The sequence below is a fragment of the Trifolium pratense genome, linkage group LG2 (genome assembly GCF_020283565.1).
Source record: "Trifolium pratense cultivar HEN17-A07 linkage group LG2, ARS_RC_1.1, whole genome shotgun sequence".
Classification (NCBI taxonomy): domain Eukaryota; kingdom Viridiplantae; phylum Streptophyta; class Magnoliopsida; order Fabales; family Fabaceae; genus Trifolium; species Trifolium pratense.
In genome coordinates, this window is record NC_060060.1 from 38,782,657 (window position 1) to 38,808,705 (window position 26,049).

Genomic DNA, 26,049 nt, shown 5'->3' on the forward strand with positions numbered 1-26,049 from the left:
ATTCAATTTAATAGTAGTATTAATTGTCAAAATATTTAATACTCCTTATTATATTTTTTTTAATTTAGTTCTACATGTGGTTAGGGGTTTAATTCATGGGTCATGCGTATGGAGAAAATTCGATGGAAGGGGATAACTCATCTTGTGTGTCCCACAGGTTCCACGATGGAGATTAGTCTTCGCTAACGACGGTGAAAATTTCGTACCAATATCATGGTAAAGAAAAAAAAACTATAATTCCCATTATCCATTTAAAATTTTATATTTGTGGTTGGGAAGTAGTCTTTTTTGAAAGAGGAGACCCAAAAGAAAAAGACTTTTTTTTTTACCGTCAGTTTAATTTGATTCCAGAAGACGTGCTTATCTAGAAGCAACCGATTTGATTTTGTCTCATGCTTCATCCGTCCCAAAATATAAGCAAAAGTTGATCAAAGAAACTTGATGTATTTGGTTAAAGATTTGAACTAAATATATCCACTTTTGTTGACCAACTTTTACTTATATTTTAGGATGGATTGAGTATATCATATAGTGCTACATTTATTTATTTGAGGAAGAATGATAGTTAGTACTACCAACTTTGTTTAAAAAAAAGAACTTAGTAGTAACAGACAAATATAAGAATAAGACAACATTTAAAAAATGCAAAAACAATTATTCTGTACATATTCTCATGCTAATTATCAATCTCCTAATTATCCAAGTGCATCCTACCAACTTTGGTTGATCAAGTGGTTACTACTAAGTTCAACAACAAAAAAGTGGTTAGGACTCACATCCTTTGCGGTCCATGTGGTTTATATGGCATACCAACTTAAAGACGATGGATCGACACTAAGCTTTTGTGTCATGAGTACCCCAAAAATAAAATACATAACATAATGACATTACAACTAGATCGAGTAAACTTTATGCTTGACTCGCTGATTATTTTCATAAGGGTGACAATGATGTCACAGAGTTTAGTGATGTTATAAAAGAATATTATCGTGTGTTTGATGTAAATTTTGAAAACTCTCATGTGGAGTTTAATATGAGACAAACGAATGAGGTCGCTCATGTACTTGCAAGGATAGTCACATCAAAAACTTGCTCCAATATGATCATTGATGTACCTACATGTTTTTAACAATTGATTATGAATGAAATGTTATAAGTACCTTTTAGTAAAAAATAAAAAAAATATTATTACATGTATAAATTTTTTTTGACATGTTAGTAAAAAAAACATGATTCACACATATGCATAATATGTTTTCAAATGTAATTTGTTCATTCATTTATCCTAAACCATTTTGAGTCACCACAACACAATCAATATGATTCTTTGATCAGTAGTAATGACTAATTAGGAGGGTGCGTAAAGCAATATTCTATAATAAGGCCCATAATAAAAAAAAGCCCATGTAAAGTGTTTTCTTTCTGTCTGGTACTTAACGTGTTTCTGTTGTTGATTGACATTGACTTGCACGTTAACGCCAATAAAATTGACGGTGGACGCAACGGAATATTATTATACAATACAACCATTTCTTCTTCTAATTCCATTTTTTCATTTCAAACTCAACAAACATACTCTTTCTCATCACGTTCTTTATTTTCTTCCTTCTTAGCTCTCTTTCTCTGTTCAACCAATATCAACATCATCTCATCATGGGAAAAATCAAATCCTTCAAACAAGAATTCACAATCGGTATATTTTCAATTTTAATTTCATCTCAAAATTACTCGCTCACATTTCAATATTAAAAACACCTAAATTACTATTAATTTTCATATTATTACTATATATTGCATTGATGTTTGTGGATTTTAACAGATGAACGACGCAAGGAATCACAAAGCATCCTTGTTAAATATCCCGATCGAGTTCCGGTATCACTTTTTTTTCTACCTTCAATTTCACTCATTTTTTTAATTATTTTTTTATGTTATTGTTCTTGCATTTTGTATTATTGCAGGTTATTATTGAAAAATATTCTAGAACAGACCTACCAGAAATGGACAAGAAGAAGTATGTTTAGATTATACTTCTCTTTGGATTTTTTTTCTAAATTAGGTTATATATTATTATTATTATTAGTATATAACAACTTTGCATTAGCAATTCTCTTATTTTGGGGATTTTCCAATTATGCATTTTAGAATAGTCAACATCAACATCATCATTAGAATTATAATCTATAATGCTTTTTTGGTTAGGTAAATGAAATTTATAGATTTTGTGTAATAATACTTTTAAGTAACAAGTATTATGTTGAGATCCATGTTATTCCATCTGTATTTTCCACGCTTTAGATGTCTAGTCCTAAACATGAGAGAAGTGTTGAGAGTCCTACATCGGCTAGAGATATGACTGTGTTTGGGAAATGCTTTTCGTACAAGTTATTGTTGAGTTTGACTTGATCCTAATTCTATGGATATATATTGTAGAATTCTTTTCAATGATGAGAGTATAGCATTGTTTCTGTTACTTTTTTTTTAATATTTTTTTTTCACTTGTTAACAATAAGATTGAACAATAATGCATCCATGAATACCAATTTTGATTTGAAGGGTCTAATCTTGTATTTTGTTTAATCTGTTTTTAGATATTTGGTTCCTCGAGATATGTCGGTTGGGCAATTTATTCACATTTTAAGTAATAGGCTACGTTTGACTCCTGGGAAAGCTCTGTTTATTTTTGTTAAAAACACGCTGCCTCAGACTGGTAAATGCATTTTATATTATCACTATAATCTTGTTAGAGTAGTTATTAGTCAAAGTTATGTTTTATTGGATATCATATGACTTCTCTAAAGTGAATAATGTCAAATGTTGACGAATAAATCAATGTTTTATATCAATCATTTGCAAATGCATAACAAATTATGGATGATTGAGATATCAATTATTGATTTTCTTGTTTTACTACTACACTACTCACTTTAGATGAGTCAAATCTTGTCTTCTTATATGGAAGCTAATATATGTCTTATCTGTGCCTTTGTGGTTCCATCTACAGCTAGTCTTATGAACTCCATCTATCAAACTTACAAGGACGATGATGGGTTTCTGTATATGTGTTACAGCAGTGAGAAAACATTTGGTTAACTTGGTTGCATAAATTGCATTTGATGATTAATTCCTTCAAGTATTTCCAAATTGTGTATTGTTAATTTGTAAATAAATTCAGTACATAATGTACTTGTATATATAACATGACAATACTTGATTCTCTAGTGTAAACAATGATTTGTTGCACTTTAAATAAAGTTCACATTGTAAATATTTAGACATCCATTTTTCTTCTTCATATTATGTATAGATGACTTGGGATGTCGACAACCAATAGAATATAGACATGTATATAAATGAAGCCTGTTACACTCATAGAAAGTAGGATTGAGAATGTGTAATGTATTTGTAGAATTCACAGGAGCACTACTGCTAATTTTCTTGAATTCTTTGATTTATCCTAGGCTCCACTGCAATTACATTCTTTAATAACACATATATGCCTTAAAACAATCTCAAGACAATGCATCAACCACCCCAAGGACTGTAACCTCAACATCTACCAAGCAAGTGTCCTTCACTAGATACCCCCAGTATTGACTGTTGAAACTACTGAGCAAAAGAAATCTGGAAAAGCCATGTTCATGGCTTGAGGCACTAAACCAGTAATTAGCTGCAAGTGGAGGACATACAAAATTAGAACTATTGATTAGCAAATTGAACATATGCTTTTGTTTGCTAGCATTTTTCTTGAGCAAATGCACTTAAAAGTGAAACAAATTTTACCTTTCCCAATCTGATGCCTTCCTTGTTTTTGATCATGTATGAGCAATGTTGTCTGTACATATATTTTGGAACCTGGAGAAATGGATGTTGGGTTAGCTAAAGCTAGGTACATAGCAAGATATCTGCCCAATTCAGTGCCTTTTCCTTTGGGATATAGTTTTATCTTCCTGCAAAATTAGTAAATCGTTAAGTTGTCAAACTTCAGGTTGAATTTAAACAATACTCTTTGAATGAAGTATTTGTACCACTTGTAGTTTCCAGCATTGAATGGTTTAGAGTCACAACATTCTGAATCCAACTTAGAGAAGTCCTTAATCTCCCAGGCGTGCTTGTAGGGGTGGGCATCCTTTATCATGTTCAAAGATTCTCCTTTACCTGTGTTTCTTTCCCTACAAACAAAGACTTCTGCTCCAAATGCACATGTATCATCGACCAGATAACCTTTAGAGCCAAGATTAAAATCCTTGAGAGGAATAAATTGATCAAATCCCCATTCAATTTTCATTCTGTGAAATCTTCTTTCCTTTTTTGCAGCATCTATGAAATGGAGTAATCCAAAAATGGTAAGAGATCATAGCTTTGTTTTGTTTGTTGTAGTTTATACAACTTGGGGTAGATAAACTGATATAATCTACTAAATATTTTTTCATGGAAAAGTAATTGTCAATGAATATACTAAAAAAAAAAGTTAATACCTTGAACAACTAGGTAGTTGTCATTGTTGTGATCAAACAAAAACAATCTAAAATTTACATAGATTTCCCAACCAGGATGAAGTGAGCTTGATTCATCCAATGCCAAGTATAGAGAAATATAGTCCTTTACATTCTTGCTCTTGTTTCCACTTGGATACAGAACTAACTTCCTGTGAGGCATAAGCACATTTTTAACATAGTCCTCATTCACTCTATATTAGACACAAAAATTATCATTAATGAGAGGGTGTACCATTTGTGGCCTCCAGCTTCAAATTTCCCTGATTCATATCTCTCTATAGAATTATTAGTGAGGAGTGAAAATGATTGTATTTTCATTATGTAATGAGCTGGTGAAGCTTCTACTACAGATCTAGAAATACCTGCAATTTTGTTTTTAAAATAAGTAAAACACATAGAATTAGAATAAAAAAATTTCAGATTCTGCCCTGAGTTTAATTTTCTTAAGAAATTAAATATATTTTTTCTTGCTATCTCAAAACCCCAATTGATTGTACATTTCATGTTGCATAGATGCAAACATGCCAGTTTTTTTTTATGAAAACACATGAAAATGGACTTTTCTAAAGATGCTACCCAATAAAAGGAGAGAATGGAAACAAACCATCATCTTTGGTGTCCATGGCTAGCTGCAATAATGTATGGTAATGAGTTCAGAAATGTTGTTGGCTATATTTTCAGTTTTTTATGCTGATATTTATAGGGGTAGAGGTGGTTTGAATTCCTTATCTTTTCCATGAAGACATTGTAATTCATTCAATGAAGTAGGCATATATTCTCCTCCTTTTGCATGACTAAAAGCAAAACAAAAAGGTTATGCAAGTTTGTTTTTTTGTACATGCTTAAGAACCATTTAAGAAACAGTTATCTAATATATTTGTTTAAAGTGTATTCATTTCTCGCTTAGGGATATACGTTGCTTCAAATTGTAATAGGAAGAAAATAAATACTACCTTGCAAAATTTGCACATATTCTTCTTAATCTTATAGAAAAGAAAAGAGTAAAGACTAGGACATGACTAGTACAATTTACAAACTAGGTCGTTGTTATGGATCCGGATGATGTACAAATTATCTCGAAAACATTTTTTTATACAAAGGCGTGTGTTTGATTCGTAAAATAACAATGACTGGACAGAACAGTACATGACATAACAAGATAATACAGTACATGACAAAACTGTACCCGGGAGATATAGGACGATAATATTCTAATATTCGAAAGGAGAAAAGACGAGTAGCATCACCAAGACTCACAATTAAAAAAAAAATTAAAGAGAAAAGAATTTAAATGATGTTAATTTGATGTGACTATCTTATTTGAGTTTGTGTGGAAGATTTTCTCTACTATAGTGTGCAGATTGACTCCTCACAACATTGTATATACACGCTTAGATAATTGGATGGGTGATACAATCAATTAAAGTCAAGAAGAGTATTCTCAAATTAATGATAAAATATCAATCAACCCCAAAATTCTATATGTACATTTGGGATTTTTTTTTATGATACACCATTTACAAAGGGATTGCAGAAACTTTTAGTTATTTAATTGTATCATAATATAATTTTTTAAATTTTTTAACAAATTAGTCCTTTTTGATGCACATGTATCATCTACCAGGATAACCTTTAGAGCCAAGAGTGAAATCCTTTAGAGGAATAAATTGATCAAATCCCCATTCAATTTTCATTCTGTGAAATCTTCTTTCCATTTTTGCAGCATCTATGAAATGGAGTAATCCAAAAATGGTAAAGAACCTAGCTTTGTTTGTTTGTTGTAGTTTATAGTATACAACTCTGGTCAATACAATCATGGTCAAACAAAAACAATCTAAAATTTACATAGATTTCCCAACCAGGATGAAGTGAGCTTGATTCATCCAATAGCAAGTATAGTGAAATATGGTCCTTTACATTCTTGCTCTTGTTTCCACTTGGGTAAAGAACTAACTTCCTGTAAGGCATAAGCACATTTTTAACATATTCATTCTGAATTAGAGACCAAAACAGACATATTAGCTAGTTATAGTTAGATATATATCATTTAGATCATTTTATTTTCAACATGAACATCTAACTAAATGTATACCATTTGTGGCCTCCAGCTTCAATTTTCCTTGATTCATATCTCTCTATAGAATTATTAGTGAGGAGTGAAAATGATTGTATTTTCATTATGTAATGAGCTGGTGATGCTTCTCTACTACATATCTAGAAATACCTGCAATTTTGTTTTTATAATAAACACATATCATGCTTATAGTTTTATTTAATTCTTTTGTGTTTATTCAAAACTCTAATAAGAAATAAATGGCTAAATGCAGTTTTACCCCCTGTTTTGATTAAATCAGAATTTTACCCCCCTATTTTAAAACGCGGACTTTTACCCCCTATTTTATAATTTTTTGGATTTTGCCCCCCTAAAATTCTGCTTTCGAGTCACAACTTCAAAGTGTCGCACACAACTCAATTTGAATTAATAATTCACCAAACGTATACCTAAATGACCGTAATCGAGTTATCTTTCGAAAAAAATCAAAACTCACTAAATTTAGAGTTACAAAGAGAGATTAATTACCGTTTTAGTGAAGGTATGTCCCCCAAAATTCTGCACAAAATCTGCTTTCGAGTCACAACTTCAAAACTTCGCACAAAATTCCATTTGGATCCATAATTCACCAAATTGGTACCGAAATGACCGCAATCGAGTTAGTTTTCCACAGAATCAAACTCCACTAAATTTGGAGTTACAAAGAGAGATTAATTATCATTTTAGTGAAGGTCTGTCCAAATCAATTATTGTATGGAACTACTACTGATATTTTTGTCATGTCTCTCACCCTGTAGCTCATTTTTCAATAGTATTTACATGTCCGGAAAGCTAGCGAAATTACCCTTGTTGTCATTTAAATTTTGTCAAATTTGGAGTTACGATGTGTTTGGTAGACGATATTGAATTTGAAGGTCATAAGTAGATTTCTGCAAAATTAATAATTGGACAGACCTTCACTAAAACGGTAATTGATCTCTCTTTATAACTCCAAAATTAGTGGGGTTTGATTCTGTGGAAAGCTAACTCGATTATGGTCATTTCGGTATCTGTTTGGTGAATTATTGATCCAAATTGAGTTGTGTGCGTAACTTTGAAGTTGTGACTCGAAAGCAGAATTTTAGGGGGGGCAAAATCCAAAAAATTATAAAACGGGGGGGGGGGAGGAGGTATAAGTCCGCGTTTTAAAACAGGAGGGTAAAATTCCGATTCAATCAAAACAGGGGGGAAAAACTGCATTTAAGCCAAAATAAATTTTATAAATTTAAGGTTGCCTAGGTTAATAAAAAAATAATTGATTTCTAAATTAAGGATACACAATTAATTAATACTATTATTTAGTTTGTTGCTTGTTGATGTAATGAGGGTTACTACCCCTAGAGTCATATTTATTTAGTTTTTTTCCTTGGGCTTAAGCCCCTTTTATATCCAAAAATAAATAAATTAAGAATCACATTTAAAATAAGGAAATGCACTTACTTTTTTAAGAAAAGGTAACAAAAATAATGATCTACATGTATCCGTATTATTGAGAGCCTCGATAGTTTTATCTTCTTATAGCCACTTTTTCGACTAACTTCTACATAAATAATATTTCTCTAAAAAAATCTACATAAAAAATACGCATTACAAAATCATTCATCAATAATTATTGTTTTCGACTTCGTAACACATCTCAAAGTGTTATTAAGATTGAAAAGACACACGTAAATTGTCTCCATGTTGGGAGATGAGATTAGACACCAGTTGAAAGAGCTGCTCAAAAGTTTAACGAATAAAAAAAAAATCCATTATTTCTTGTTATTAAATAAAGGGAATAGAAGATGGTTGAATCATCGAAAGACAAAAGCATAGAATTTAGATCGATGAACACGAAAAAATAAAAGGTTTTTTGGATGAATTTTCAGATTTTTTATGAAAAAATATAGATATATAGTTTGTTACTATATTCTTTTTTTTGACGATAGTTTGTTACTTTATATAGTTTATTTAAATCTATACTTATCTATAAAAAGGATATAAAAATTTTTGGTGTGTAATTTTCATAATATCAATAATATCCTTGAATTTTTTTAGTAGCAAAAATTTTTTATTAACAAACTCACTACAACATAAAATATGGTTTTTTTTTCTTTTTTGTTGAGTCGCAAAAATTTTTTATTAACAAATTCATGATAATATAATACATGTCTTTTTTTATTTTTTTGACATAAATTTACATAATAAACACAGACAGACGTGGAACACTCCCGCTAAAATAAGCAGATGTCTACTCTTTGAAAAATAGAAAGATTCTCGCATTTTAATTTTTTGGATCACTAAACACTCTAAGACTATAAAATTTCCTTTTTAGCATAACATAAGGAAATACTTTCCGTAAAAATAAAATTAAAATAAGGAAATATAAAGAAATTTAACATAGGAATATAAATAGTTCTAACCCTAATTTTCTCTCTAGCTGCTTCAACAGTAGCCGCCGGAATTCAACGCGAATTCAAACACCGGTAGTAATTATCTTTTTCTTCTTTTTCTTTTTAAGTTGACCGTTTATTCTTTGATCTGACTTTTTCTTCTTTCTTCATGTTGAATACTTATATTTGTAGATTTCTAACGGTTACCACCGGAGACTTCAAAGTTCAACGTTGCTGGAACAATGTATCCTATTTTTCACCTTTTCTTTCTTCTTCATCTTTTTTAAGTTAATCTTTTCTTTTCGATATGAGTTTTCTCTGTTCATGTCGAATTTAATTTAGTTTGATCATGGATTTTTCCCCCTATTCTTCGTGATTATGGATTTTTCCCCCTATTCTTCGTGATTATGGATTTTTCCCCCTATTCTTCGTGATTATGGATTTCCCCCCTATTCTTTGTAGGTTTGATTGATCATGAGATTGTATTTATTAATTTCGTCTTTTCTTGCTGAATCTGATCTGAATTTCATTACCTTCTTCTTTGTATATTTAATTTAGTCTTCTTGTCAGTCTGTGATTCATGTGGTGTGATTTTATTACTTAATCTGATTGTATATTAATATTTAGTCTGAATTTCATTACCTTCTTTGTATATTTAATCTGAATCTAATCTGAATTTCATTACCTTCTTTGTATATTTAATCTGAATCTAATCTGAATTTCATTACCTTCTTTGTATATTTAATTTAGTCTTCTTGTCAGTCTGTGATTCATGTGGTGTGATTTTATTACTTAATCTGATTGTATTAATATTTAGTCGTCTTTTTTTTTTTTTTGCTATCTGATTCTGATCTGTTTTCTCAGGAGGATCAAGTATAAAGTAGGGGGGAAGTGGTATGGTGCTTCTATCCAGCCTATAGCAGCCGTCATCTCGCCGCCATGGACCATGAAATGAAGTTGAGATGAGGATATTTAACTCAATAACTGAAGGTAACCAGTTTGACGAGAAGCTGTTCATAAGTCATCCCCTTGCAGATGACTTAGATCGATCTCTAAAATCGATAAGGAGGGTCATACACCAAAGAAAAAAGGAGCTACAAATTGAAAAGGTATGTATAATTTTGTTGTTTTTGATTTGCAGATTTGTTTTTTGGTATGTTTTGTTTTGATGTGATGCCCTAGAGAATCATTTACAAGGTGTAATTTCCTTACAATTAATTCATCTGAAACTACATCAGTTAGCTATTTTAATACGAAGAGAAAGGCATTGTTACATATCATTTTAAAAGTTCAAAACATCAATTACATGTCATTTACAAGATCATTACCTAATGGACAAAAGAAACTTGGTACACCTTTTTTAAGAATTTTAACATAGGTGTGTATTTTTATGTCTTTCTTAAATTTTGATAAGTTAGTGATTTACATGGTTTAATATATTTTGAATATTCTATTATGAGTATAGTTTAGTATTTTGGTTCATTGGCTTTGATAGATTCACGTTGTGATAAGCTCATTGTGTTGCCACTGATATGTTAATTTATTTGTTTCGGTTATATTGGTTTACTATTATAAAGTTAGCACATGAGTAAATATTTGAAGTGATACATGTTGCAATTGCAAGGTTCAAAGAACTTAATAAAATTGTGACTTTATCCTGTCATTAATGTAAAGCACAACAAACGAATAAACTAATTCACTGCATCTATTTCCAAGGCCAAAATGGTGTAGATAGGCAATAGATAGTCATAGGTTGGCTGTAATGGTTCTTAATTCTTATTTGCATTGTTTTGTTTGTTTGTTTGTTTGTTTGTTGTGAAATTGACGCTTTGTAAAGTGCTTTCATGGTTTAGGTTTAATGGTATGTTTCTTTTTCTTTCCTGTTAAATTTTTGTTTTCTCTACTTGCTATCCAATTTATAACTTAGTTACATTGGCAATTAAGAGAAATTATAGACTAAAAAACTATCATTTTAGTCAAGTTTGATTGTCAATTCACTTATGATGATATATTTAGTGAATTTTTATAATCATGTTGTTGTCTATTGCTTTTTTTTTTTGCGCATGAAAATGGTTATTTATTTCACTTTAATTGTACTTTTTGCTCCAAAATCATTTGAAATCTTCCTATCATGTACTTTTAGTTTCAGTCTGTTATTTGAACTGATTATTTGAATGAGAGAATGATTTTACATGATTAATGCTTCATTATCTTTTGTTTGTTGCAATCTTTAGAAATTTAGATATATACATAAATTAATTTGGAGGTTTGCCTTCATTTGTTTTTGCTTGATGTTGGAATTTTGGATAAAGATTTTAGAATTTGTTTTTTTTATATGTTTTACTCTTGCCATGAGTTTTTTATGTTTTTGCTTGATGTTGTAATTTTGGATAAAGATCTTAGAATTTGTTTTTTATATGTTTTACTTTTGCCATGAGTATAGTTTAGTATTTTGGTTCATTGGCTTTGATAGATTCGCGCTGTGATAAGCTCATTGTACTGTCACTAATATGTTAATTTATTTGTTTCGGTTATATTGGTTTTCTACCTAATTATTTTTTATTTAACTCAGGTTATTGACAAGACAAAGAAAAAATGGACCGTTGAGGAGGACAAAGCTATTGAGGCCGCAATTACTACGTATGGGCCAAAAATCAAGAAGATAATAAAGGATAATGTATTACATGCAGCACTTGCAGATAAATCTGTAAAAGAAATCGAGAAAAGGATTGCCAAGTTTGACATAGAAGATCTAAGGAAGTGTAGAGGAGGAACAAAGATGAGTCCATCAAAACCAACTACAACTCTTAGTGTTCATGCCTAACCAGCCTTGCAGTGAGGGTTGTTTTCAAACATGATCATGTTGTTAAGTACATTAATGCTGGAGGTGTGGAAGTGTTTTCAAGACCACGAATGTCGGGTCTGAAAACACTTCCACACCTCCAGCATTAATGTACTTAACAACTTGATCATGTTTGAAAACAACCCTCACTGCAACCAGCGGGGCTGCCTGGGCATGAACACAAAGAGTTGTAGTCGGTTTTGATGGACTCATCGTTGTTCCTCATCTACGCTTCCTTAGATCTTCTATGACAAACTTGGCAATTCTTTTCTCGATTTCTTTTACAGATTTATCTGCAAGTGTTGCATGTAATACATTATCCTTTATTATCTTCTTGATTTTTGGCCCATACGTAGTAATTGCGGCCTCAATAGCTTTGTCCTCCTCAACGGTCCATTTTTTCTTTGTCTTGTCAATAACCTGAGTTAAATAAAAAATAATTAGGTAGAAAACCAATATAACCGAAACAAATAAATTAACATATTAGTGACAACACAATGAGCTTATCACAACGCGAATCTATCAAAGCCAATGAACCAAAATACTAAACTATACTCATGGCAAGAGTAAAACATATAAAAAAAAACAAATTCTAATGATCTTTATCCAAAATTCCAACATCTAAAAAAACAAATTCTAAGATCTTTATCCAAAATTCCAACATAAAGCAAAAACAAATGAAGGCAAGCCTCCAAATTAATTCATGTATATATCTAAATTTCTAAAGATTACAACAAACAAAAGATAATGAAGCACTAATCATGTAATATCATTCTCTCATTCAAATAATCAGTTCAAATAACAGACTAAAAGTACGTGATAGGAAGATTTCAAATGATTTTGGAGCAAAAAATACAATGAAAGTGAAATAAATGACCATTTTCATGCGCAAAAAAAAAAAAAAAATAGACAACATGATTATAAAAGCTAAAGAAACCTCTTTATTTATTTGTTTGTTTATTTTATTCAAGGTCTTATAGACATTGCTGAAGGAGCCAAATTCTGTGAGACTCGCTAAAGGAATGAGAAGCCAAGAAACCTCGGTAAGCTCTGTACAAGCTAGAAGCAATATTCTAATTTTTTAGCCAAATTCTATTTTTTTTTTTGACACACAATTCATTCGAATTTATGTGTTCAAGAGTTGATCCGCAGCACAGCATGTTCACTGCCCTAATAACATGATCCACAGTACAGCATGTTCAAAGTAGGACAGCATGTTCACTGCCCTAGTAACGCAGTACCAAATATGCACTAGGACAAATTTGGTTGAGGGACTACTATCTTGCAACTAAAGCAAAGCGCATTCAGTTTTCATAATTTTATGCAACATAGGTGATGTTCAAAGTTCATCTCCATACAATCAAAGGTAGTAACTATTAGTTTTTCTAGTAAGGAGAATGTTAACTTGTGCCCTTAAGGGCACATGTTAAGAAGATAAATATGGAAAAAATTTATTGAACTTGTGGTGTATTCATTTATCTAAACATTAAATTCTTTGTATCATTAAATGCTATATTTCTATTTTTAGATAGCTTATCATGTGCCCTTAGGGCACAAGTTAACATGACCTTTCTAGTAATATGTTTACATATGCCTGCTAAGGCATTAACTCTATCGACCCTAAGAGCAATAATTAAAGCTTTATGCTCATATATATGTTGACATATGCCTGCTAAGGCATTACTTTTTCACTGTACTCATCATTTTCCACCAGCTTATTTAGGCCAGCACCTGAAACCACTTCCTGAAATACATGTTAGAATCGTCATGTGAGTACATGTCTGGTATCATGCTGAATGCATTATCATGGTCAATAAATCAAACCTGGCAATAATAGTTAACGCCTATAAAGTCCAGCTTTTTGGATATTTCATCAATGAATGGGAAGAGACTCAATGAATTAGCCAATGAACCAGCAGCAATATCAAACAGCCCATAGGGGCATAAACGAGACATGATGTGCAACACCAACTACTGGATTTGATGAGTTACTGCCAAAATGTTAATATTGTTAGTACAATTGTAAAATTAGAAAAGCAACCAAGTAAATGAGAAATGGTGGGAAGGAATAAAAACCTAGTTACACTAGAATGATATGACTGAACCTTGCCATAAATTCTGAAACTTCTATGACAAGTATTCACCTGAGTTTGTGGATGTAATCATATATGCCTTTAAGTGGGCAACAGATATCCAATGCATGGCCTGCTGGAAAACACCTGTAGGAAGTGCGGAAGTAGCAGCCTCCAGCAATGCATATCAGGATGTCCACCAGTCCAGGTGCCAGAACAATAAGTAAGCATACAGAAGACATGGGGCTCATTAAATGTTATCCAATAGTCTACTAAATCTGATACACTGTCAACAACAAGCCTGCATTGATTGGGAAATATAAGAAAAAAATCAAAAACATGCTACATAAGTTTTAGCGGGGCGTGGCGGGGGGGCTACTGTATTTTGTATAACTGGACTCTTCTGTGAAGTCTTCAAAAGACAGACAAATTGTTACACCTGGTACAAGCAGCACACACACAAGTACTCGCAAAATGACAAATCCGGTTAAGCCACGTGGGGTATATTTACAATTTACATACTATAAGTAGGTAAAAGGACTAAGGGAAAAGGCATGCAATGATTGAGTGAGTACTTGACAGGACTTCTCCCTCAAATTCTTTTCTGTCTGTTACAACTCTTTTTCTTTAGAAATATCTCATAGTGTACTCTTTAGAAACAACTCTTTTTCTCCCTCCATTTGTACTTCCTTATTGCTTTCCAAGAAAGAGACTCATAGTGTACTGTACTATTGAGTTGAACATCAATAAATTGAACACTATTCAGTAACTTACATGTTTCCAGTAGTTAAAGAGGACTTTCTTATCTGGAACCACACTACTTCTGGTGAGTTGACCATGAAAGATGCTTATCAATTTTTCTCTAATCCTGGTCCTATTGTTAGCTGGTCCAAAACCATATGGAATATTGCCATCCCTCCTTCTAAATCCTTCATGGTTTGGAGGCTTTTTCATCATAAAATGGCAACTGATGATGCTCTATCAGCTGGAGGTATTTATGTAACCTCAATGTGCAGCTTATGTAAAAAGCAAAGTGAATCCTCTCTACATTTGTTTTTACAATGTCCTTTTGCTTTGTCTATTTGGCATTGGTTGGCCTCCATAATTAATCAAAGGTTAGATTTGAGCTCATACACATCCATTTTGAACATAACCAGTGTTGGATGGAACCCTCAGTGCAGAATTACAATGATTGCTGCAGTTATAAACATTTTGAACAGTATTTGGCAAAGCAGGAATAACTTAAGGTTCAAAAACATTAAGCCAAATTTGACTTCTATCATATCTCAAATCATTGCTTCAGTTTCTTTAACTGGTAAATGCTCTTCTTTGTCTTCCAACTCCTCTATTACTAATTTTATTTTATTTGTTTGTTTCAGATTTTTTTAAAAACCATTTTAGTAAAAAAATCATTTTTTCCTTCAAAATGAAAAGATATTTTCAATAGCTTTTTTCAAAATCTATTTTTTTTCAAATCACAAATCATGTTAAAAGTGAAGCCAATGGAAAAAAAATAGATTTTTATGATTTTTTTTTAACCAAACAAACTTATTGTATTTCATTAATTATCAAAGGTTCAATACATGAAGGAATAATCTCAAATCTATGGAAACTAGTCCAAGAATGGATTTTTATGATTTTAAACAAACGAAAAGTAGCTTCTTCAAAATTTCTACAAAATAATCTCTAGATTTTTTTAAGAAAAATTCATTTTTTTAAAGCTTAATTAAACAAACACACCCTAAGTTATTAGATGTAACACGATTGTAATAATAGTTTTAATAAGATTTGTGTAATATTGTCACTAATCCACACACGGAGACAACTATGATTTGTACTGCAAACATCCGCAACTGGCGAAATTGCGAATACCTTTACTCGACCGCCACTGATATTTAAAACCTTGAGACAACCAAAACAGAAAGAAGCCAACTACTACCTACCTCAGTCATTCAAATTCAAATTCAAAATAATAAAAGCAGATGGTTAGAGCATACCATTGATTGATTGAAATAACGCTTGGAGAATGAATGCAGGGGAAAAGGAAATAGCGCTTCTCCCACAAATTAACCCTCAAATCGTTTTCTACTCTGTTCTCTCGACGATACAAATAATAGGCACATGGAGAAGCCGCGAACCTTTTTGGAACTAGTAATATTCCTAGCCTTACGATTCAAATTTGTTTTTGTGAAAACAATTCCAAATTTATAATGCTTCTCTTTTTTGGCAAAATTACACTACAAGTCTTTTATCTTATTTTTTTGTAATATTTTGGTCCTTTATCTTTTTTTTTGTAACACTTTGGTCCTTATCTTATTTATTTATAAAAAATAAAGGACCAAAGTGTTCCAAATAAAAAAAGATAAAAGACCAAACTGTTACAAAAAAGGGACTAAAGTGTTACAAATAAAAAAAAATAAAGGACTAAAGTGTTACAAAAAAAAAATAAAGGACGAAAGTGTTATAAAAAAAAGATAAAGGACTAAAGTGTTACAAAAAAATAAGACAAAGGACCTGTAGTGTAATTTTGCCCTCTTTTTTATACTCTTTCTAGACTTCTCCTAATACTAATAATGTTTCAAATATTTCTGAGTAACTTAGTTAAGTTGGTAGGAACATCGCACTATATACCGAATTCAAACCTGAAATTTATGAATTTTTTAGCCACTAAACAACTTAACAAAAAAAATATTTTAAATCTATCTCAGTAATTTTACTTTTAAAAAGACGAAAGATATACATCAAAATAAAAATTCTATCTAATATAACAATTTTTTGTTAAAAAAATAAATCAAAGAAGATTACGCTAACAATAAAAGATTAATATAAAAAAAAAATAATACGTTGAACAGAAAAAATATGAATCTACTAATAGTCTTTTAGCATATGGTCACAACAACAAAAAAACAATACTAACAATTTTTTAAAAGTAATGGGGTTTGATAATTTATACCCACCTAAAAACATGAATGTTTAAGTTGGTAAGGTGTACCTTTTCACTTTGGGCAAAAAACCTTGAAATTAGACACTTCATTCCCGCTTTCTTCGCAAAATCAATAACTTCATTTACCACCACAACCCCTTCTACTAACTGTCTCCCCTTCAAAAAAGCAGATTGAGTCTTTGGAATCAAATTACCAACTACGTTTGCAAGTCTATCAGCCAACACCTTTGCTAAAAGTTTATACCAACAACCAAGAAGAGAAATGGGACGAAAATCTCCCAATCCTTGTGGTGATTTAATTTTGGGAATGAGCGTAAAAGCAGTCACTTGGGCATAAGAAAAAAAGACTCGTATGAGTATCAAATGAATCCGAATACAATTAAAATAATAAATAGTACAAGACTCAAATATAAGGTGACCCTTATTCTAGTTATAATTAAATTACAAGCTTCACACAAGCAAAAACAAAATAGGTTGAAACACAAAGACGATAAGCAAGACAGTGTACAATATGGAAGTTACTCAACCAGAGAATAATCTATCTTGTATTGTAGATGTCCAAAACACCAATCGAATATGAAGTCGCCCGTTTCACTAGGAGTTGGAAGCGTGATGCATTTTTTAAATTTTTTATCATCCCCTGAGTACACTCTACATATTGTAGATGAAAAACTCGTGACATACACAGAGTTGCTCTCATATCCCCACCTGCTTGGATTGCTCAATGCATAACATCTCCTAATCGAAGGATCAAAAGAATAAAATAACGCAATGTCGCCCAAATTTTCTAGTTTGACATAATTCATAGTGGAGAAGTCTATCTTGTACACATTATACTTACTTTCTCCGACATTATATCAACCACTAAAAGTTGCTCATCACAATTAACCAACCTAATTAAAGTTACAACTAACCAACCTAAAGTTTATGTCGGTTGCATCAGGAGTATTCTTCAGTTTTAGAAATTTAATATTTGGAGAATTTAAGCTGAGTACCCCTATGTTGGCCTTGTTAGTGACAATGTATATTATATTATGTAAAACCACAAAGTGAACAACCCTCTCCTTATTTTCCATTGTTGAAGAATAAGTAACCCAATCGCAGTTTCGAGATTGATAGACACGCAAAGTGTCGGAAATTAAGCATAAAACCACCAAAACAAATTCCTCAGAGCATTTGCTAAAAGCAAGCAATGCATGGTTAGCATAAGTACCAGGGTAAACTTTAAAGGTGAATACATCGATTACCTTCTTTGTTCTCGTAAATGGATTGATTAGCAGAAATTTATTATTAAACGACGCCACCTTGACAAAATATCCGCCAAAAAATGCAAGATAGTGAGATTTCACGATGTAGTCCATCATCTTTAAGCAATAAACTTTCTGGTTGGATATGCTGATTAAGGAAAATGATTCCTTTTGTTCATCATCAAACAAAATTTGAAGAAGTAATGGTTCGTGGTATGCCAAGAAATTTGTCACGTAGATTTTATGAAAAGCCCTCCAATTCTTGCACACTCCGGAAAAGTGAAAGAGATCATCAAAATCTAGTGTTTTGGAAATGTTTTCTAGCACATCGCAAGGAAGTTCACAGTTCTCTTCTACCTTGTTCACCTTTTTCCGTTTGACCCCTACTCCCCGGCAAAAGAAATAATGAAACGGATTAAAATTTGTATTATCAATTTTTAGTTCTTGTTGAACAATGCAAAGTGAGACAACTTAATCCATCAATTAATGGTGCAAAACTTGAATAAAAAAATTATAAACTACTAACCGGTCATCTCAGAAAGTTGAAATGGAAGTATGGTTTGATATTGTTTTGGAGGGAAGTTGTAGAGTTTCAACATCAAATCTGTATCTCCTCTACACAATCCCTGCACAATTGCTCTGACACCTCTTGCATCAATTCTTCCAGCCAGTAAATTCCTTAAGAGTGTAATAAACTGACAAAATACATCAACGTCTTTTGAGGAGATCTGCCCCATCTTCTCTCGGGAGTTCTTCATCTGTATTAACATAGATAGATAGATTCATACCAACGATGAGTGGAAACAAGAATAAAGTTACAATTTTTTGTCAGACTTTACATACCATGTGGTGAAAATTTAGATGACCAGAACTCCTTCCCTGAAAATCAGATGAAAAAAGATATAGTTATGAAAGAAAGAAAATATAGCAAAAGGATAAATATAACAAATAAAAATAAAAAAGATACAGAGATTGGGGACAACCAAACGAGAATACATCGTGATTAAACAAAACCAGATTGAACAGACCTAATCAATTATAACAATACAAACACTCATCACGAGCGCAACCCAGCATACAGTGAGGGGATCACCAAGATAAAAAGGTTCAAAACTTAGCGGATGAATCAACCACCAACAAGGAACATATCCACAAGCAAAACATTCCAGAACAGTCACATCACATGGAGGGATAAGTGGCCGGTCCCGGAGTATAGTAAAAAAAAATCACTTTTTTTATTTTATTTGTTTGTTTCGGATTTTAAAAAAAAAACCATTTTAGTAAAAAAAATCATTTTTTCCTTCAAAATGAAAAGTTAATTTCAATAGTTTTTTTCAAAATCTATTTTTTTCAAATCACAAATCATGTTAAAAGTGAAGCCAATGGAAAAAAAATAGATTTTTATGATTTTTTTTTTGAACCAAACAAACTTAGGGTGTGTTTGGTAACACAAATAAGCTAGCTTATAGCTTATTATATGAGCTTATAAGCTTGTTTCAAAAAATTAGAGGTGTTTGGTAACAAGCTTTTTATACTAGCTTATAGCTTTTTTTCAGATGCTATTTCAAGTAGCGTTTGAGCTTATAGCTTATAGCTTTTTACACTTTATTCCATTTTTACCCTTTAATATAATAACTACCCACTCTAAAAAAAACTACCCACTATCAATTATGTAATTTTATATTTAATAACCACTTTAAAAACTAATTTTTACCAAACACTTTAATTTCAATAAGCTAGCTTTTCAGCTATCAGCTATAAGCTAGTTTTTCAGCTATCAGCTAGCTTATAGCTTATTTTTACCAAACAGACTCTTGTAACATTGTCATTAATCCACACACGGAGACAACTATGATTTGTACTGCAAACATCCGTAACGGGCGAAATTGCGAATACCTTTACTCGACTGCCACCGATATTTAAAACCTTGAGACAACCAAAACAGAAAGAAGCCAACTACTACCTACCTCAGTCATTCAAATTCAAATAAATTCAAAATAATAAAAGCAGATGGTTAGAGCATACCATTGATTGATTGAAATAGCGCTTGGAGAATGAATGCAGGGGAAAAGGAAATAGCGCTTCTCCCACAAATTAACCCTCAAATCGTTTTCTACTCTGTTCTCTCGACGATACAAATAGGCACATGGAGAAGCCGCGAACCTTTTTGGAACTTAGTAATATTCCTACCCTTACGATTCAAATTTGTTTTTGTGAAAACAATTCCAAATTTATAATGCCTCTCTCTTTTATACTCTTTCTAGACTTCTCCTAATACTAATAATGTTTCAAATATTTTTGAGGAATTTAGTTCAGTTGGTAGGAACATCCCACTATATATCGAATTCGAACCTAAAATTTATGAATTTTTTAGCCACTAAACTACTTAACAAAAAAAAGTATTTTAAATCTATCTTAGTAATTTTACTTTTAAAAAGATGAAAGATATACATCAAAATAAAAATTCTATCTAATATAACAATTTTTTGTTAAAAAAATAAATCAAAGAAGATTACGCTAACAATAAAAGATTAATATAAAAAAAAATAATAATACGTGGAACAGAAAAAATATGAATCTACTAATAGTCTTTTAGAATATGGTCACAACAACAAAAAACAATACTAACAATTTTTTAAAAGTAATGGGGTGTGATAATTTATACCCACCTAAATACATGAATGTTTAAGTTGACAAGGTGTACCTTTTCATTTTGGACAAAAAAACCTTGACATTTAGTTATTTTACACTAAAAAATTGAGGGTTAATTTGTTACGTAAATTTTATTAAATGTTGGTGCACTCATTTGCTAATTTACACCCATTTAATTATAAATATATGCAATCTAAATAAACAACATAGGAAATTAAAAAATAACAACTTAAGAAAACATGTTACTCAACTTTGAAAAGGTGCACCTTACTAACTTAGACTTTCATGTTAAAACATCAAATCAGTTTTACTAAACTACCATTGGCTTGAAACTATATTAAAATAGTAAAAAATGGTGTTTTGGTCTAAAGTGAAAATGTGCACATTGCTAACTTAGACCTTCATGTTTTTAGGTGGGTTTAAATTAGCAAACCCCAAAAGTAATTACTACCAATTTTAATAATATTTTAAATTTTTTATTCTTAAATGTAATTATACATAATTTTTTTGCAGAAAAAGTCTACCCATAAAAATATGAATCAAATCTAATAAGGTCATGGTTAACATTGTTGAACATGACCTGTTAATGAATAACATTAAATACCTTGTTAAAAAAAACTATAAATGTTCTTTTACTGCTTTTACTGCTCTTTGGTTAGTGAACACCCCCTATGTCCGCTTTCTAGGTAGCGAGCTACGCCAATAAAAACAACATAAAATTTAAAAAATTTGTTTTTGTCACGAATTCTAATAATTTTATACCCGTAAAACTTTCCATTCTGGCAAGAGGGATAAGTCAGCATCTACTTCCTTACATAAATCATTGACGTCAAATTTCAACCTCTGACGGTCGATGTAATCCAAACTAATTGGTTTTTCTTCCTTAACCGTTTTGGCAAGTGAGCACACACATGGAAACCCCGTTGCTGACATTATAACAGACATCCTCACTTCGTTTTATCCATTGCAACCGAGCCCGCCCGACAAACCTCATCTTTAAGTACTGCAGTGCTTCTATTGATAATATTTCCTTGCAATTCAGACCACAAAACATTTTTCGTCAATCTGTCATCTTTACGAATAATGCTCTGCTGAAATTCCTTTTGCACCTCATTGAACATATTTTTGAGCATGTTATTCATCTGTTCCCAATTTTTGCATATGCCACCCAAGTTGTTCATCATATATATTTTCAACCTTGCATGAGATGACTCAACCTTATTTGTGGTGATATTACCAAGGTGCATCACACGGTCAGTCCAAACCCTCACAAATTTTTCTTTCACCGGACCCAGTAACGAACCCTCGATATATTCAACAAACTCGGGTCATTGTACACAACTTTCTTTAAACGTTCAAAGACTATAATTATATTCTTCCTATGATTTTGACTGCACTATATTTTCCCAAATTTTTCATATTTCTCCATACTTCGCCTCTTCTCACTTGCATTTAAATCATTTATCACAATTCCTAAAAATTAAAAAAAACATAACAATTTCCAGTCACTGTGTCGTTCGTTACCTAGGGAGCGAACACTCCCATGCATGCTCGCTTTCTAGAAGGCGACCATACCAGTTTTAGGTGTTTGACGTAAGTGAAATGAAATGCTTAAGAAAACGAATGAGGAGGATTTTAGGGTGACATTATCTTTGCATTCAACTCAATGTAATGTATGTAGAACTCTAATGCTTGGATTGTGACTTGGAAACACGGTTTTGGCCAAAATCACTTTTTTTACGGGTTTGGAAGATGGAAAGAAGTTGGCGGAGTTTGCGTTTTGTTTCAAATTCCTCAAAGGGGGTGGCTGAATTGTTAGGGTGTGATCAAATGGTCACGTCTTTTGAACCCTCGCCTTTCAGAATGCGAGTATTGCTCGTTTTCCACATGGCGAGAGGTTAATACGGTCATTTTAGAGGGTGGATCAGAAATTCTGAGGGGTGCACAAAGTAAATCTCTCACGGTCATATATATATATATATAGGCGAGTATTGGCATTATTATTACTGAAACCAACACCATAGATCTAGCGGTAAATATTTTTCGACTTTTCTTGAAATTTCGATTATCGTGATCACAGTCATAGATCTCGTCTCAAATTGGTTTGATTTCAATTTGACAGTAACATGGAAGCTGAATTACCAAACATAAAGAAGTGGATTGTGTTGTATCCTGTTTACATCAATTCCAAAAAAACTGTAGCTGAAGGAAGACGAATTGGCATCGCCAAAGCATGTGAAAACCCTACTTGTGCTGAAATTGGGGATTGTTGCAATTATCTTAAACTTCCCTATGCAATCGAGGTTTTTTTTTATTCTCAATTTGAATCCATCACATTGCTATGTGGAATTGTTTATTGGAAAATGTATTGATTTGTTGATGATCACAGATAGACAAGGCTTACCCTCGTGATTTCATGCAAAGGGGACGAGTTAGGGTTTTGCTGAAAAAGGAGGATGGGACTCTTATTAATCCATCCATCTCTTCCAGTAAGTTTCTCAATTAATTATAACAATCATGTTAATTTATATATTATACTTTTATTCATATGCTTGTAAATTTCATATAGTTCTTAGTGATTTAGCCATTTTGTATTATTTGAATATAAACCAGTATTATTATTTATTACTAGTGAAGATGCCTTGCAATAGCGTGCAATGTCGGGCTATTCTGTGGAACGGAAGACTTGTCTTAGATTAGATAGAGATAGAAGATAAAGATCCTGTTCTAGAGCATAGAATGGCAGAAAATTAAGTTGGAATTTCGCATTGTGTCATTAGGCAAAAGACTTTTCTTAGAGTAGATATAGATGGATCTAATTCACTATTACTAACTATAGTACCCGAACATATTATTCATTAATCTAATAGTATCAATACCTCAATGGCCGGGCTGTGATATTTAGATAGTTGGTGTCGGTAAGATAGGCTATGAACATTGTATACAAAAGAGTAATCCAAACATTGCTTGCCAAAGTGTGAGGAGGCCACCCGATTTCAGTCAAATGCTTTCTAGCCAGAACATTGTTTTGGGGTGCTATTATTTGTGTCACAATCATTTTCACCCTTATGCACAACTTATCCAACAAATTCGTCATCTCCACCAGGGGGATTGGAAACGTTTCTTTTCAGCATACTCTTAGAGAGGGTAATGAATGTGCCGATTGGCTTGCGAAGACTGCAGCCTCCTGCAATGATACATTGAAGATTTGGAATAGTTGTCCTCCCCAACTCAGTCTCGTGTTGATGACTGATGTTGTGGGTGTTGCTCGTCCACGAGCTTAGTTTTTTTTTTTTTTTTTGTTCTTGTGTTGTTTGTTTTATTTTCCTTCTCATCAAAAAAATTATTGGTGTCACAATGATTACTTTGAGATCTTTTTCCATCTCTGTTGTTGCCGTCAGTCAGCATTTTGATTGAAACTGTGTCACAACCAACTAAATTGTCTATTTGTATTTTATTTTTTAATTTTTTTTATGTGACAAAGAGATAATGGCTTTAAGTTAGGATACTTTGTCAACTACAACATTAAGTCTATCTACATTGATGACACTTTCTACCAGTATACCTTATAATGTTTCACTTTTATGGCCATTGACTGGACTCTGGATTGGTATTGGTCACATTTAAGTTTTAATCGTGGATGAACTTAGAGTAGTATTGAAAATTAGGAGTTAGACTGGTGTTGATTTTATTTAAGATAAAAGTAGCAGTACAATGATATGAGTAAATGATGTGCTCACATAGGTGAAGCTTAAAAGCATGCGATAAAACAGATGAAAATATTCTCTTTGTTATTTCTTTCTTAGAAATGAAATTGAATCCCAAAGCAAGGAATAGAAAAGAGTAGCCATACATTATGCATGTAATGGATTAACCTTACTGCTTGGGTATAGCACATTTGGTCTTATGAGATTATATTGGTTCTGCTATTGTGTTTGAAATGCAGAAAAACACCCAACAGCCTAAAGCTGTTATTACTAATTACAGTTTAATGACTATGCACTGACAATGTAAACTAGCAACGGAAACCCGTCATCTTACTAAGTAGGTCTATTTTGCAATCGTATTTTAAAAATAACTACGACATACTTTATTCTTATTGGACGGTAGTGTAAAACTAGTTTACACTGGCAGTGCATATCCTTCTTTCTCTAATAATTAATTGTAAGATCTAAAATGGCCATATCAAACTCTAAAGTAGTTAGTCAGAAATTGTGAGACCATTATAATTATAATATAACATTGGCCCCAAGATTAAGCTATTCTAGACACAGAAAAGCCTACATAAATTTAGGATTTAAGCAGAGAAAGAAGGAAAAGAGAAAATAGAGACAATATTTTCAAATTGATATTTGGTTTGATGTGGTACCCCCTTATTTATAACAATATTTAAACACCAAATTCTATTTAAACAGGGAAATAAATCATAAGATTCAATGAAACATAAAACCCACTCCAGGGAGATCATCTAAGAACTTAGATACTCTTAAATACATTCATAATAATGATATTATAAATGATGATGGCTTATTTTTTAATGTCTTTGTCAATGTAATGTCGAGAACATCACATATCAAAAGGATTAGAAAATTATTTTCTTCGAGAAGCATAGATTATCAATGTGAAATATACTAGTGGCTCATGTTATCATTTTTATATCTTTGCAGGAAAGCAACTAATGTTACGCGTTGCAGAGATGGTCCCTAAACATCATGGAAGGACCAAGAAGCAAGAGACTGCATCAACATCAACCACAACTGCTGGACCTTCCAACAAATCTGGGAAAGGTGGAAAAAAGAGAAGATAATTATGTGTTTTTAACATTGTCTTAACATTTTGAAACTAGTGTTTTTCCGGGTATATTGTCCATTACAGTTGGAAATATTTATCCTAACTTAATTGAAGTTTTTTACCACTCGGAAATGTGTTTGTTGGAATGATCTTGTGCTTAGGATGTATGTTGTAACATCATGCTTAGGAGAAATTTCTCCATGCTTAGAGGACTGTTTTTTCATAGAAAATAGTTCTCTCTGTTTTTCTGTTATTTTTTCGTAGTTGCAAGAAGAAAAATATCACGTTTTGGTGGCTTTTCGACAATGGAGGCAAAGCTACAACCGCTCAGAAGAAAAAATGACATGCGATAATGATAAGAGCTAGCGACTCCCACTATTTTCTTAAAAAACATATGTTTTTGGATTTACCAATCTGAAGGGAAAAACATTTTTCTTTTCTTGTGTCTAAAAAATAATTTCTCTCTTATCGGATGGTGGGTAAATAAAGATAAGAGGATTCTTAAGAACAATGAGGATGGAAAAAAACCACTCAATAA

The 26,049-nt window shown here is 31.9% G+C and overlaps 5 protein-coding genes across 9 annotated transcripts; 3 read left to right on the top strand and 2 right to left on the bottom strand.

Annotated features, from left to right (window-relative positions):
* The first annotated feature begins 1,482 nt into the window (after window positions 1-1,482).
* On the top strand, window positions 1,483-3,398 carry LOC123907214 (autophagy-related protein 8i-like). Its single transcript, XM_045957383.1, has 5 exons — window positions 1,483-1,693; window positions 1,820-1,875; window positions 1,962-2,014; window positions 2,592-2,710; window positions 3,005-3,398. The coding sequence occupies exons 1-5, from the start codon at window positions 1,654-1,656 to the stop codon at window positions 3,091-3,093; spliced, it is 357 nt and encodes a 118-aa protein (XP_045813339.1). The 5' UTR covers window positions 1,483-1,653; the 3' UTR covers window positions 3,094-3,398.
* Window positions 3,319-5,221, bottom strand: LOC123907212 (MATH domain and coiled-coil domain-containing protein At3g58220). Its single transcript, XM_045957382.1, has 6 exons — window positions 5,104-5,221; window positions 4,732-4,861; window positions 4,479-4,648; window positions 4,029-4,320; window positions 3,784-3,950; window positions 3,319-3,670 (listed from the first exon to the last, which is right to left on the bottom strand). Exons 1-6 carry the CDS (start codon window positions 5,120-5,122, stop codon window positions 3,513-3,515), a joined length of 936 nt encoding a protein of 311 aa, XP_045813338.1. The 5' UTR covers window positions 5,123-5,221; the 3' UTR covers window positions 3,319-3,512.
* A 3,695-nt stretch (window positions 5,222-8,916) lies between these two features.
* LOC123907215 lies at window positions 8,917-13,265 on the top strand. 3 transcript variants are annotated; one of them, XR_006809183.1, is made up of 5 exons: window positions 8,917-9,056; window positions 9,156-9,207; window positions 9,828-10,072; window positions 12,777-12,848; window positions 12,945-13,226. XR_006809183.1 is itself a non-coding variant. In XM_045957384.1 (3 exons), the coding sequence occupies exons 2-3, from the start codon at window positions 9,926-9,928 to the stop codon at window positions 11,785-11,787; spliced, it is 399 nt and encodes a 132-aa protein (XP_045813340.1). In that variant the 5' UTR covers window positions 8,940-9,056; window positions 9,828-9,925; the 3' UTR covers window positions 11,788-11,884. The 3 variants fall into 3 exon arrangements, 1 of the variants encoding a protein (XP_045813340.1); XR_006809184.1 differs by having other exon boundaries at window positions 9,828-12,848; window positions 12,945-13,265; XM_045957384.1 differs by lacking the exons at window positions 9,156-9,207; window positions 12,777-12,848; window positions 12,945-13,226 and adding an exon at window positions 11,536-11,884 and having other exon boundaries at window positions 8,940-9,056.
* A 3,890-nt stretch (window positions 13,266-17,155) lies between these two features.
* On the bottom strand, window positions 17,156-20,313 carry LOC123907216. 3 transcript variants are annotated; one of them, XM_045957387.1, is made up of 4 exons: window positions 20,094-20,313; window positions 18,912-18,947; window positions 18,595-18,826; window positions 17,156-18,451 (listed from the first exon to the last, which is right to left on the bottom strand). In XM_045957387.1, exons 1-4 carry the CDS (start codon window positions 20,094-20,096, stop codon window positions 17,715-17,717), a joined length of 1,008 nt encoding a protein of 335 aa, XP_045813343.1. In that variant the 5' UTR covers window positions 20,097-20,313; the 3' UTR covers window positions 17,156-17,714. The 3 variants fall into 3 exon arrangements, with proteins under 3 accessions (XP_045813343.1, XP_045813341.1, XP_045813344.1); XM_045957385.1 differs by lacking the exon at window positions 20,094-20,313 and adding an exon at window positions 19,052-19,258; XM_045957388.1 differs by lacking the exon at window positions 20,094-20,313 and adding an exon at window positions 19,097-19,255.
* Window positions 20,314-22,719: 2,406 nt separating this feature from the next.
* On the top strand, window positions 22,720-25,741 carry LOC123907217 (signal recognition particle 19 kDa protein-like). The gene is made up of 4 exons (XM_045957389.1): window positions 22,720-22,752; window positions 22,843-23,023; window positions 23,110-23,209; window positions 25,388-25,741. Exons 2-4 carry the CDS (start codon window positions 22,847-22,849, stop codon window positions 25,525-25,527), a joined length of 417 nt encoding a protein of 138 aa, XP_045813345.1. The 5' UTR covers window positions 22,720-22,752; window positions 22,843-22,846; the 3' UTR covers window positions 25,528-25,741.
* The last annotated feature ends 308 nt before the right edge of the window (window positions 25,742-26,049 follow it).